A 14,877-nucleotide genomic window follows, 5' to 3' on the forward strand; every position below is an offset into this window, starting at 1 on the left:
GGCCCTCGAGGGTGAGGGGTTGGAACATCAACAGCCCTTGAATGGCGATGGCTCGTCAGACCTTGGGGTGTGGGTGCCCTGTTAGCCCTCCATGGTGGGGTGCCTCATGAGCCCTCTGGGGCCCTTGTGCTCAGGTACTGGTCACACAATGCAGGACATCTCCTGCCAGTCAAAGACAGTTGTGCATTGCATATCCAGGGCACACCGGCGGCACTATGGGCTAGAAAAACAGAGACTGAAAAGATGAGTCTTCAGCCATGATTTAAAGGTTAAGACACAGGGGACATCTCTTACATCGTTCCACAGTTTCGGGGCTGTATAACTAAATGCTCGACCACCTGCGCTTTTCTTGTGTATTTTAGGGAGCGCTAAGTAACCGGCTTCCTGTGATCTCAATGGCCGACCTGGAGTGAATTCCATAAGGAGATCTTTTAAGTAGGGAGGTGCCAGTCCCTTTAGTGCTTTAAATGTTAGTAAGAGAACTTTAAAGTCTATCCTACGGGCAGCCAGTGAAGAGAAGCCAGTACTGGAGTGATGTGTTCATGTTTTTTTGTTTTTGTTAGGATTCTTGCAGCAGCGTTTTGGACGAACTGAAGTGCAGAAATAGCTCTGTTTGTGCTGCCTGACAGAATGGCATTACAGTAATCCAATCTAGATGTAACAAATGCGTGTATCAATTTCTCAGTGTCCTGTAACGAGCAATGTTTCTAAGCTGGAGGAGGGAGGATCTCGACACATTCTGAATGTGTGATTCAAAGGATAGATTATGATCACAGATGACACCCAGGTTTCGTGCCATCTCCTTAGGGGAGAAATTAAAGTTATTACTCAGTTCTGTCAATGTATAATGAACATTTTGATATTTGTCCCCTAAAATTAGGACTATTACTAATATCCAAGTTTTAATCTCGGACAGACGGCAGATTAGTGTTTGTATGGTATTGTTAGGATTTACTGACAAATATTATTGTGTGTTGTCTGTGTAGCTGTGAAAGTTAACATTATGTCATCAAATTATATTACCTAAAGGGAGCATGTATAATGAAAAAAGTATAGGTCAGAGGACTGAGCCTTGTGGTACTCCATACTTAACTTCAGTTAAATTGGAGTAGTTTTTATTCATCTGTTTGTCAATCTGTCCCTAAAAGCTGCAAGTCTAGTAAAATAATAACAGTGATTATTTGGAGCCGCAGGAGTGCGATGTTTGGACTTCCAAATAAAACAATGCAATAAACAAATGTCACACAAGAAGTGCTGTAACAGGGTGAATAGGAACAGAGGGATAGATCAGGAGTGCACATGGGTGACCGGAATGTTAATTGACAGAGTGACGAGAGCAGGGAGAAGACAGGGAAATGGCGGCCCCTAGTGGGGATAGAGTGGGAGCGCTAGGGGGACCATGACACTAACTGGCTGTAAAACTGTTGTAAATCATATAACACTAAACCTAGACTAGCAATTCCTGCAAATGTGGATAAAAAATAATCTGAAACATGTATAATATATCCAAATTAATTGAATTCTTATTTTATTCATACATTAAATAAGCAGGCCTGAAATATGTTGAGTATATCAAAGCCAAGTAGTAATAATAATTAAATGTAGACTGTAGTGCAATCAGCATATGTACACATACTGTTACTAACACAAAAAACATTTAATTTATTTTGTATTAATTTATTATGGTTATATTTGAATTGCATTAGCTCATTAAGAGAAAGCAAAGTTACATACTGAGTTCAAGTTCAAAATTACATAAGTGCATAAGAGAAATACAGTTAATACAAGTCCTATATCATAGATTTGTGAGCTAATAAATGCATACAAGGTGTGAAGTCCTAGTTAATAGCTCAGGGGAAAGAGACATAGGCAGTGCTTAATTTGTGCCAGATCTAGCCGGACCCAGATCCGACACCTCTGGATTTAGATCCGGGACTTTTTTGCTCATATTGGGACCTGCACTTATTTGGACAGATAAGGCTATCTCTCTTCAACAAAAAAAAAAAAAAAAAATTTAAACATGCAATGAAAAGAAAATGTTCAAAAATAACTAAAATAATAATAACATAATTAACCCTCAGAGTTCTAAGCTCACAGCGAATAATCAGGACTACAGCGCTCTCACACAAATCACAGCACTAATCACACTGCTCCACTGGCCTGTGTAGACGTCCTAGGGTGAACAACAAAATATAAAGACAGTAGCTTATTTTGATACATGGTGTTGCTGCTGTATTTTGTAGTTTATTTTGATACACCTAAAATTAAGGTATTTGGTATCTTATTTAAAAAAACATTTTGATGTATCTTTGCCCATCCCTGACAGGGAGAACATGACTCCACACAGACAGGCCCCCCACTCAAGCTGGGACTCAAACCCTGGACCCCAGAGCGCTGAGGCAGCAGCACTAACCATCACACCACCATCTGTTACCCCCCAGATTACATTAAACATAGCAGGTGATCCCTGGGAGATAGAGGAATTATCCTGGACTAAATCAACTCAATTAGACATTTGCTGTAACTTTAGGTTTTACAGGACTACAATTCCCACGGGTCTCTGCTAAACAGAAAAAAGACGAGAAACATGAATGAGGAAGAACAATAAGAAAGAAATCAAGGACACATTTTCTCTGCTACTAGAACTGTTTCACTAACAAATGTAGATTTCTGTTTTAATTTCAATACAGTTCAGTTGTAATAAAATAGAAGGTTTTCGTTCAGATCGGAAGGTTGCAACTGGATATTTCTTTTTACTGTAGCTACACTACAACATTGAAGTACTGAGTGCAGCACGCAAGTAAAGTTTTTCAAGTAAATGTGTCTTGATTTCAATCATCCACTTTGAAACCACCTCAACCACAGCTCAGGAAACAGACAGCATCAGCACCAGCATCAGTGTAGACCAATGGAAACTATTGACCATCATCAGCTGCAGAAACAGGATTGTGTACAATGTGTTTTTAGGTGCACTTTGTGGTTAGCGCCAGGTCATTCTATGAATTGTCAGAACATTGAAGATAAAAATCAGAAAACGAATGGTTAATGATGATCAGATGTGTGTGAATGTCAGTTTGTGCCACAAAAGAAGCTGAGTGTGATAATCACTATGATAGTTATTGCTAATGGTGATGAAGTTATGAAGAACTCGAGCCTCAAGGGCTCAACCATTATAAAGTCTCACAATCTTTTAACCGCAATCCACCCCTGTGCAGCTTTCAGAAAACTTTGCAGCTTTTACACGACTCTCAATGTAGATGCAATAGCAGGCACTCTGCTGTAAAGGTGGCACTCCCTGCAGAAGCCCACTCTGCAAGCGTTGAGATGTAGGTAGCAGAGGCTCTTGTGACAGTGTGTCTGAACAGCAACCGCACTCATCTCACGAGCTGAAAGAAGTCAGGCCTACAAGGTAGCTTGAGGCTATTGAAGACCTGCCTGTCTTTCCCTGTGTGCCTAGTTGGCAATTGGGTGTTAGGATAGGGTCAGCTGTCATTGTTAGATCAACAAAGTATAACTTGGATGGCAGGGGTCTGTGGGGTGATCGAATAGTAGCAGCTTTCATTGTAATCTCAGCCACATTATTGCATTTGTAATACAGGAAAGACTGGGACATGATGTCAGAACTGGGAAGGACGAATCGCTGATGGATTATCTGTTAAGGAAGCATGAGTGAGACCAGAATGGCAGACTGTCCAATCAGAGGAAACGGTAATAAAAGAAGAAGAAGAAGAATAAAGGGAAATAGATTGGAACTGTAACTAGGTGTTACAAATAAATCGAAATATGAATAGAGGTTTTGGGAAAATGTATTATATACACAAGATTCATATATATATATATATATATATATATATATATATATATATACAGATATAGAAACAGGAATCAGAGGAAACGGCAATCACTGTGTGAAGGTTTCCTAGATATGGGATACATAACCAAGTGCATCAGGAAATACAACATTTGGTCATTTACATGAGGAGCTGTCATTTATTTGATGAAGAGTTTGATGTCCCTAGTAATAAGACACAATCCCTAAGTACAGTGAGTAAGTAAGAGATAAACTATCGATCAGTTCAGTCTGGCTTCGGTACAGGTTCTTCTGAATTTGTACCAGTGTAGATTGGACTTCAATAGGAGGAAGCTGAAACAATAAAGACCTATGAGTCCCACAGGTGGACAATTGGACAAGTGCACATGCAACCTCTTTGTTGGGGAAATGTTTGACTGAACACATTTAATGAAAACGTACTTTCCTGAAGTACTTGGGAATCATTAGATATAACAGAATAGTTATATAATGTAACGGTATGATTTATGTATGATATATATATAATGATAAATAAGTTCGATAACTGTTTAAGCAAGGAATAGGGATGGTTTGAAGGTTTAAAGAGGTTTCAGAAAGCTGCAGAGCCTTGGGAAGCTGGAGAAGGAAAACGGGAAGTTGTTTTGTTCACTCATTGGTTCTACCTCTGTCCACCAGCTCCACTGACTCCACTCTGCCTTGCACTTAAACCCCTGTCTGCCCTTCACTCTCTGCTAAGTCTTGTCTCATTCACTGTTGCATTTCTAAGCATTCCCTCTGGCTTTTGACGTTCCTGTGGTCCTGACCTTCAGTCTTCGCTTTTTTGACCACCCCTGTGGATTACCTGTTTGCCCTATCTACTGACCCCTGAACTGTCTTTAAACCTCGTCTTTTGGATATCCCCTTTGCATTGGCAGTTGTGCTTCCTCTGTATAAGAGCTTGCAATTGTGTCCACCTCCGCTGTCCTCTGAAGCATTACAATAAGAGCGAGACAAGGCAACTTTGTATATGGAAGGATTAAAGGCTACTCCACAGTGCAGATAATGTGTAATGCACAGGGGAAAGATGGTTACATATAGAAATGAATAATAGTATAATAGAATTTAATTACATCTGTTTTCACAGGAGCCAGCGACAATGACTAATAGTATGTCTATACAGCAACCTCAATGATCTCACGTGCTGAAAGGACTCCGGCCTATAAGGCAGCTTGAGGGTTTCTTCTGTTCTCTGGAGCAGCTTCTCTTACTGCCCACTGACAACCAGATGGAAATCTGTGTTGAAACAGAAGAAGACAAGAGTGCTGCGATTGGACTGTACACACCCACAATGGAGAGGGTCAGAGATGTGTAGAAATGGCTGTTGCCATCCATCCATCTTCAAAACCACTTATCCAGGACGGGACACTAGTCCATTGCTGGGCAACACACAGAGCAATTTAGAGAGACCAGTCAACCTAACCTGCACATCATTGCACTGTGGGAGGAAACCAGAGTGCCCGGAGAAAACCCACACGGACACAGAGAGCAGGGATGGGCAGTATTTATGATACATGTATTTAAAATATGTATTTCAAATACAAAATAGAATTTTGTCATTTGTATTTGACAGGGTTGATGAAAATGGTTACATATTTTGTATCAAAATACTTTAGTGTATTTAAAAACACTGTAAAATACTTTGTGAGAAGTCTACATGATGACATCATAAAAATGCTGCCTGCTGATTGGTGCCTACTCAGTTATTTGCCCAGACTTGTTAAGATCAGAACACAAAATTCATCCATACCCGAAGAAGAAGGTCAAGGTGAGAAAAAGAGACGTCTGCAATGTAGGCCACAGGGTGCACACATTCATTCAATACACTCCCTCTCTCACACACACCCACACACTCACTCAATCACACTCTCTCACCCACACTCACACATAAGTTTGACTGGTTTTGGTAGAACTTTTGAACTGTTTTGGAATACCTGGTCTGTAGTATCTCTATTGGAGTTTTCTCTATCGGAGTTTAAGTAAGTGTTCTTACTCCACTGTTAATATGTGTCCTCTATACCTATATTGTGAGGCTCTCAGTAGATTCAGTGGTTGGAGTTGGGTTAATACTCCTTGACAAGTTCTGTTGCTACTTTCTGATTACCTTTCTGGCTACATTTAAAATCAAAACATTGATCATTTAATAATTGTTGACAAAGTGCTAAAATGTTTGTTTTCAACTTTCAAATAGGTGTCCAATGATTGATAAATAAATAAGTGATTGCTAAATGATTGTACCCTAATTGAAGTAGCTGTTTAGTAGGATCATGATTTTGCAACCATTGCATGAATGACTGCCTGACACATAATTTATTAATATATTTATGATTAACAATCTAATGATTAATTACTTAGAAACTAGTTGCTATGAATACAGGTGCCATCAGCTGTCTTGTTATGAATGACTTGTTTGTCACTGAGTCAGTGTTGCTGATGAAATGTAGACCCTTCATTACCAAACACCAAGTAACTAAATTAGGATACAATTATGAGTCATTAGCAAACTGTTAGTTAAACATTAAACTGTTGGTTACATTAAAACTAACCTTCATCTGGGTGTTCACGGGGATATATGAATATCTGATCTGTTAACTGGTTGCATATGTCAGATTTAACACATGACTCGTTAGGCAGAGAAAAGCTGTTGCTATCAAACATTGTCTACTTAATCAACTGAGTCGGTGTACTGGTGAAGGGATCGATCAAATAGGCCGATAGATGGAAGGTTTGCAAAGTGATTTCATGCTCCCTTGTAAAAGTATTTTTAGTACTTTTACAAAATATAAAGACAGTAGCTTATTTTGATACATGGTGTTGCTGCTGTATTTTGTAGTTTATTTTGATACACCTAAAATTAAGGTATTTGGTATCTTATTTAAAAAAACATTTTGATGTATCTTTGCCCATCCCTGACAGGGAGAACATGACTCCACACAGACAGGCCCCCCACTCAAGCTGGGACTCAAACCCTGGACCCCAGAGCGCTGAGGCAGCAGCACTAACCATCACACCACCATCTGTTACCCCCCAGATTACATTAAACATAGCAGGTGATCCCTGGGAGATAGAGGAATTATCCTGGACTAAATCAACTCAATTAGACATTTGCTGTAACTTTAGGTTTTACAGGACTACAATTCCCACGGGTCTCTGCTAAACAGAAAAAAGACGAGAGAAACATGAATGAGGAAGAACAATAAGAAAGAAATCAAGGACACATTTTCTCTGCTACTAGAACTGTTTCACTAACAAATGTAGATTTCTGTTTTAATTTCAATACAGTTCAGTTGTAATAAAATAGAAGGTTTTCGTTCAGATCAGAAGGTTGCAACTGGATATTTCTTTTTACTGTAGCTACACTACAACATTGAAGTACTGAGTGCAGCACGCAAGTAAAGTTTTTCAAGTAAATGTGTCTTGATTTCAATCATCCACTTTGAAACCACCTCGTCAACAGTTAGACTGCATCAGTGTATACCAATGGAAACTATTGAACATCTTAGACCAGCAGCTATAAAGGGCGCAGGTTTCCATCTCTGAGAGGTGTCTCTGTGTCGACTTCACTGAGTTTGCTGTGTTCACAGACACAGGTAAGGGACTCCTTCAGCAAGAATTTAACACTGTTCATCTTGTTTATTAGGAATAAGGCTTAGAATTACTGTATAACGTCCTTTGCACTGTGCTGTACTGTACATGCAGATCTTCCATTGTACATTTTCAGACAAGAGTTCTCTCCCCCGTCTGTGTTAAGAAGTCTGAGTGTTTTACAGGAGCCTGATCTCTGCCCAGGTTCACACAATGCAGGCGGCTCTGACATTGCTGTTGGTGTGCGGTGTGGCCGTGTCCTCAGCCCAGCCAGGGGATCCGTCTCTGGACAGCGCCTGGGAAGACTGGAAGACTCTGCATGGCAAACTGTACACTGAGGTAATAATGCCTTAGAAACCAACAAAATGCTACTGGTGCATCTTTTATTTTTTTTATATATATATATATATATATATATTTTTTAACTCACTGGGCAACTTTCACACTTTCTGTGCCAGTGCAACACCTCCTTCACTTTGTCTTCACATAAAATTCATTAATTAAAAAACATGCTTAATGGGAGGAAGAAAACCCAGCTTCTACACTGACAGACATTTTATGGTGTTATTTTCAGCTTACGTCACTGCCTGTTTGAAAGACCCCAGATTTTAGTGACATGCATCTTAATCTGTCTCCATATGTAGGACTCTGAGGGCTACAGGAGGCAGGTTTGGGAGGAGAACCTGCGTTTCATCGAGCAGCACAACCTGGAGCACTCCCAGGGGAAGCACAGCTACACTCTGGGGATGAACCACTTCGGGGATCTGGTAAAGCTGCGATATCACACAGTTCTGCACTGTTCACTTTACTCTATCTGAGACACCCTTTTTAGAAATCGTTTAAATATATATATACGAATACATGAATACACACAATCTTTGTCAATTGTTTTCTGGGGATATTGTGGACACTGAACACTCACTCATTTCTAAAATTTCCCCATCAGACCCATGAGGAGTTCACTGGGATGGCGGGGTTCAGAGCTGACAGTGCCCTGGATGACACTGCCGTCTCCAACTGGACTCGCTCCACGGGGACACCTCCACCTTCATTAGACTGGCGCACCAAGGGATACGTAACTCCTGTGAAAGATCAGGTATGTGCAACCAGAATTTGGACATTACATTAATTACATCTCATCCAATCCCCTTTGAGACTTCATCACCTCTACAAAGAAAGTCCAATATGAGTTGCTGAGAATAGTGTTGTGATATTTCTCTCGTGTTCTGTCTGCCAGGGTAAATGTCACTCCTGCTGGGCGTTCTCTGCTGCAGGAGCCTTGGAGGGACTGCACTTCAAAAAGACCAGAAGGCTGGTGGCCTTGAGTGAGCAGAACCTGGTGGACTGTGTCAAGGGCCCTGGGTATAAAAGCAAAGGCTGCAATAAAGGATATATGCATGAAGCATTTAAATACATCAGTCTCCATGGGATTGCCTCGGAGAGAACTTACCCTTACAATGCGACGGTAAGTGTCATTGTTGCTTCTTTATTCTATCAAGTAGAACCAAAGGCCTGGAAACATCTGTGAATTTCAGTCCCCTTGGTCTGTTTAGCTTTGATGACAGAAACAGTGCTTTATGACCCGTGATAAAGGATAGATCCAGACCCTTCTGCCTTCATATCCGTGTTAGTGACCTCTGTGCTTATATATTCTGTTTTGTATTAGGATGGAAATTGCCGATATACCAATGCACAAAAAGCTGCCAGCTGCACCGGCTATACATTTGTGCCATCAGAAAGTGAGAGAGCTTTGACAGATATACTGGCTAGTGTCGGGCCCATCTCTGTGGCTGTTAATATGCATCCAAGAACTTTCAGATTTTACAAACAAGGTGAGTGTATGAACAATGTCACTTTTGCTTTCCCATTTATTATCAAAGGTCAGAGCTAAGGGATTGTAGAATATTTCCATTTGAAATACATTTTTAACTGATAGGACTAGTTGAATGCTAGTCGAACTTTCCCTGTCTTTGCTCAGATGGATTTAGGAAGAGTATTTTGAAAACGGCAAACACAGGACAATTAATATATTCTAAGATGGCTATCTGCTGATCAGAGCTGTAGGTCATTTGCTGTTATAGACTGATATGGCTTAACGTGATGTTCTTGTGAGAGGAAATTTGGTAACATGCTCACTTGTGTGAACAGTTATGGGCCTGCTATATAAACTTACCCACCTTCGATAGATACAGGCTGATTTGTCTGTTAGTGATGAGTGTTGGGTCAACTGCAGACTGCACTTGTAATACATAAACTGCAGAGTGCATTATTAAGATAAAGGAAAAATCTGATGTGAATTGTCTTGAGAGCGAAATCACCTGAGTTCAGTGAACTCTGATAACGTTCAATTGAAATGTTCTGGGTTCACTAAACACCGTCAGAGTTCATTGAATGCTGGAGCACAGGGACATCATCAGCATAACACCTGTTTTCTTCCACTCTAAAGGTATTTACAATGACCCTGAATGCTCTAATGACCCCAATCATGCAGTCTTAGCAGTAGGTTATGGAGTCTCCTCTGTACCAGCTCACAACAATGGACCCAGTAAATACTGGATCCTGAAGAACAGGTGAGTGCTCATTATATCAATCATCTTTCCCACAGGTGAGCACAGTTTTCTTGAAGAGGAAACATCCCCAGGATCAGATGTGGGAACAGTTGTGAATGTTTTCTAATTATAACAAGCACACAGAAACATATCAGGTTCAAAGCATCAAATGAGCTAGATATCCTGCCAGTGTGAGTGATATATTGTAGTGTTGCTTTCTACACAGGGGTTAGTACTGTGGCTCAGTCAGACAGTACCTATTGGATTGACATGAATTACAGCACATGTAGGGAGATTTGCAATGCACTGCGGCTACACATATTGTTGCTAACCTGTGCTGGATCACAGTTTGTTCAATGGCACCAGGTTTTGCACAGAAGACATTGGAACCAGACCCAGCCATGTAGCTGAGGATGATCCTCTGCTTTACTTTCAATAAATGAAGATGACTGAGGAGTAGGATGTCATATGATATCTATACCTTCTGTCCTGTGAGAAGAATATTTTATGCAAGCTCAACATTTATCTGAACAGTTTTTGTTTCACATCTGCAGCTGGGGCCAAGGCTGGGGTGAGAAGGGGTACATGTATCTGGCCAGAGAAGGGAGACGAGGAAACCTTTGCGGAGTTGCTAGCGCAGCAGTCTATCCCACTGTGTGAAATCCATCTTGTGCAAAAGTAACTAAAATTTAAAGCTAAGGGTGATGAAGACACAATTTTGTCATGGTCCTTAAAACTGCTTCAAATAGACTTACTCCAAAAACACTGTAAACTGTCACTCAATATGTATGACCAAAGGAGCATCTTCTAACATTCACCATTCCAATACTCCAGTTAAAGATACTAAGCATTGAAATGCTATAGTACGAGACAATATTACCCCACTTTTGATCATTTTTCGCTTTGTTTTAGTTACTTATGGTAACTGTTTCCTTTAAATAATTTAAGAACAATCCTGCAGTTTTCTATCTATTAGCTGTATTTGAAAAGAATCTGAATCTGTTGCTTGATGGTCTCAGTCAACCTGAAACTGCAATCTGTCCATGTGTGTTATAAAAGCCCATATGGAAAAAATATGGTAGGAATTAGTGATAAATATATTTGCCATATGCCCCTTTTTGGTATATTTAAATTACACAGGATGTAGGTAATCCATAGATGTATTTTTTAGGTTGAAAATATAACAACTGGCTAATTTCTAGAATATATCTTGAACATATAAAATAAATATTAATTAAAGGATAAAATATATTTCAAATACATACCACATATTTTAAATGTACAAAGAAGGGGCCTATTTTGGCAGATGAAAAATATAAGGAACACACATTTCTTCCATATAAATTGAAAATGTATATTTGTTCTGTATGGGTTGTTCACAGCTGAAGCAAGACAGTAATATGAACAGTGATATGAACATCGCAGTAAACCATTTGACTGTAACAATATTCCTGCTGCTGTGCCTTTTTCTGTCCTTTCAGTAAAGCTTTTAGCAAAGTCACGTGTGTCTTTTACTTCATTGCATCCATTCATGTATGTGTATTTCAATAGTACAAGCAAGCTTCCAGAATGTCCTCTTTATTGGCCTCTTTCACTGACTCTGTCAGTGGGTATCAATTGATTGCACAACCAAGTTAAAAGGAAAATAACATCAGTGGACCACAACAAACGAAGTTGAGTCCAGAGAAAATCTTTCAAGTTTTTCAGTGAACTTTCTGAAATACTGAGCAGCAGACCAGAGATAAACCCACCACTTCTCTCCATATCAGCCGACTGCTCTGTCAACGCAAGTCTTTGGCGTCTGTTATGCCATAAATACAGGGACCAACAGCGGCCCAAAAAAGATGTCGTCCATATTTACATTTGCCATTTTCTGAGCTCACCTACTTCTTATATATGGTTAACATATTTTAAACTCACAGAGTAACTTCCATAGCTTTCTGGGCCATTGCAACACCTCCTTCACTTTGGCCCTGTTTCAGAAAGCAGGTTTAGTGAAAACTCAGAGTTAGTTGACTCGGAGTTGAGGGAAACTCTGGGTTTTTGGTTTCACAGCCGGTTCAGCTCAACTCTGAGTCTCTTACTATGGCAACATACTCTGTGAAGGTGACCTGCTCGCTGGCAGGTTTCTTCAACTAACTCGGAGTTTCTTCTGCTCTCAGTAAAGCCTGCAGACTGAAGGAGGGGTCAGACATGATGTGTCCTTTTCTTGAAGAGCCAGTTGATATTGAAGCACAAATACTCTGCAGAAATCTCCATCGGGAGAGGGTGATCAGACCCCGCCTGGATGTTTTATCATTCCCTGATGATTATCTGTTTGAGCGTTACCGTTTTTCTGCACAATCGATCATTTATCTGAACAATATCCTCAGCCCTCATATCGTTCATAAGACACATCGCGGACATGCTCTCAGTTCGGGACTGATTCTTTGTGTTGCACTTTGTTGTTTTGCAATCTGGAGTTGTCTATATAACATCGGCGACGCTGAGCATATAAGGCAGCCGTCTGTCGGGCTGTCAGAAATGTGACTCTTGCACTGAAACGTCTACTGTACATGTTTGTGGTGTTCCCAAATTTCATTTTTTTCTGGTTTAAAACCTGTTTCTTTATTGCTTATAAATGTGTTGGTAAATGTATTAATTAATCAATCATTCAATTGTTTTTAATTCGGTATAGCACTGGAGCCACAGAGCACTTTACAGATTGTGTGGAAGAAAATAAATAAATAATCTATTAGGCACAGAGGAGAGATATACAAAAAGAGCCATAGGATGAAAGGCTGTTATAGGAGAAAATAAAACCCAGGGGCTCCACAGCTTAAGGCCTAGGCCAGGGGTGGCTAACCCTGGTCCTGGAGAACTGCAATCCTGCAGGATTTCCAGGTCACTCTTAATTACCAATCAATGGATATCTTGAAAACAGGGACATTTTGCCTAATTAGGCCCATAATTGGTTCAATGCGGCTCTCCAGGACCAGGGTTAGCCACCCCTGGCCTAGGCAGTGATTTTAAGACTGAGGCAGAGGGGGCATGTCTCATGTAGGTCATCCTGTAGCAGCACTGAGAGACAGAAAAGAGAAGTGAATACCGGAGTGATACATTCATGTTCCTTTGCTTGGGTTTAGCATCCTACTGAAGACAGAGTTTTCAACACATATGTGTCTATGTTAATAAACACGTGACAATGTCAGTGTTTTCACATGTATTAGGATAATAGCACAGAAGTATGATAATGGTTGTATTCCATGGATACATACAAATGGGGGTAAATAAATGCTGAGAGACTAAGTGCTGGAAACAATAAGTAATAGTATCATAAATCAAAAGCAATGCATATGCCTACAGATGACTATAATATTGAATAGATATTTTAAATATTAAAAGCCAACTTTTAACTTGTTTGAACAACACTAATGCCATCTAGTGTTCAAAACATCACAGAAGCAGACAGAATCAACTTTTCAATTGTTCAAATCAGAGCTTTAGCACTAGAAAAGGCCACAGATGAGCTCTCCTGTTTTGGAGGAAAATGGAAGTCAATGGTGAAGCAAGAGCTAGAGGTCAAGGAGTGAGAGGAGGATGAGGACAAGGAAGGACAGTTTTCTCAGATGAGATCAGGACCACATTGGTTGACCATGTGCTCAACCATGGATTGAGTATGAGGGAGGCTGGGCAGAGAGATCAGCCCAACCTGAGCCGCTACATGGTTGCATCTATCATCCGTACATTCAGAAATGAGAACCGGTAGGTTACCTACCATCTACACTGTGCTCTTTATGAATGTATACTGTAGTATACTGCAGTCTGACATATCAGTAGGTCTGTGTTACTCAGTGATTGTTGGCCAATGTGACAGTAATGTAATTTCATATTGAAAGAAAACAGAATATTTTAGCTTACTGTAACCAATAAACCATTTGTCTACATTGGACCGTGTATTACAGCACAACCGAATCCGGATGAAACAGGTCTACAGGGTGCCATTTGAGCGAAACTTAGACAGGGTTAAAGAACAGTGCTATGAATATGTGCAAGTAACTACAATACTGTAAATTTACTATCATATGAGCACTGTATAGACACATTACAGTACTGTAATCCAGTGTATTGTGTCTCACCATATTGACTGCTCTAGGTCTATTTCACATATTGTCTTGTCTGTTTCAGAGAGTCTTGGAGCTGGATGCCACTGCAGTTCAGCATGTTTATATTTACACTGATGAGACTGGCTTCAACCTAGTCAAAAGAAGGGGACAGGGACGGACCATTACTGGCCACCGTGATATTGCGAATGTCCCTGGACAGCGTGGAGGGAATATCACCATGTGCACAGGCAACCTCCATCGCCATACCAACCTTGGTCCCTACAACACCGCCTTCTAATCGCATTCCTGGACACTACATGGCATCCTCATTCCAGGCGAGCAGAGGAGTGGACCAGAGCAGCCCAGGTATGTTATCATCTGGGACAAAGTCAGTTTCTACCGGGCTGCTCTGGTCCGTGGCTGGTTCATCGACCTCCACAATTTATTGTTCTATTCCACATTCCTAAACCCAATTGAAGAGATTTCTTCAGCATGGCGATGGAAGGTGTATGAGTGCCATCAGCGTGTTGTTGGTTGGTAGACAGATCTATTCATATGACACGTGTGTCATTTTGATGCAAAAAAACATTTTGGAAAGAGATAAAACAGTTTTGAATGCAGTGTTTGCTTTTGCTAGAGATTTGTAGAGTTTTGCATTTTGTGTTTTTTGTATAGAGTTTTGGTAAAATGAGCAAAGATTCAGCAAACGTGTGTAAACAATTGGGAAAAACTGTAATACAGTTTAGTTTAGTAACCCAGTGTATTAAAGGTGTATTGAATTAATTCTCTTATACACGATATACAGGGATAC

General features: G+C 40.3%; 1 protein-coding gene across 1 annotated transcript; it reads left to right on the top strand.

Annotated features, from left to right (window-relative positions):
- Nucleotides 1-7,627: 7,627 nt before the first annotated feature.
- On the top strand, nucleotides 7,628-9,496 carry LOC136718546 (cathepsin L2-like). The gene is made up of 6 exons (XM_066696296.1): nucleotides 7,628-7,771; nucleotides 8,077-8,199; nucleotides 8,379-8,528; nucleotides 8,670-8,897; nucleotides 9,099-9,264; nucleotides 9,489-9,496. The coding sequence occupies exons 1-6, from the start codon at nucleotides 7,646-7,648 to the stop codon at nucleotides 9,494-9,496; spliced, it is 801 nt and encodes a 266-aa protein (XP_066552393.1). The 5' UTR covers nucleotides 7,628-7,645.
- Nucleotides 9,497-14,877: the final 5,381 nt, after the last annotated feature.

Source organism: Amia ocellicauda, chromosome 22 (assembly GCF_036373705.1).
Source record: "Amia ocellicauda isolate fAmiCal2 chromosome 22, fAmiCal2.hap1, whole genome shotgun sequence".
Taxonomy (NCBI): Eukaryota; Metazoa; Chordata; class Actinopteri; order Amiiformes; family Amiidae; genus Amia; species Amia ocellicauda.

Excerpts from the sequence above, each read along its gene's own strand:
- LOC136718546 (XM_066696296.1), top strand. The coding sequence starts at position 7,646 with ATGCAGGCGGCTCTGACATTGCTGTTGGTGTGCGGTGTGGCCGTGTCC. Across the intron at positions 8,200-8,378 it reads TGAACCACTTCGGGGATCTG|ACCCATGAGGAGTTCACTGG; the intron begins GTAAAGCTGCGA and ends TTTCCCCATCAG. Across the intron at positions 8,529-8,669 it reads TAACTCCTGTGAAAGATCAG|GGTAAATGTCACTCCTGCTG; the intron begins GTATGTGCAACC and ends TCTGTCTGCCAG.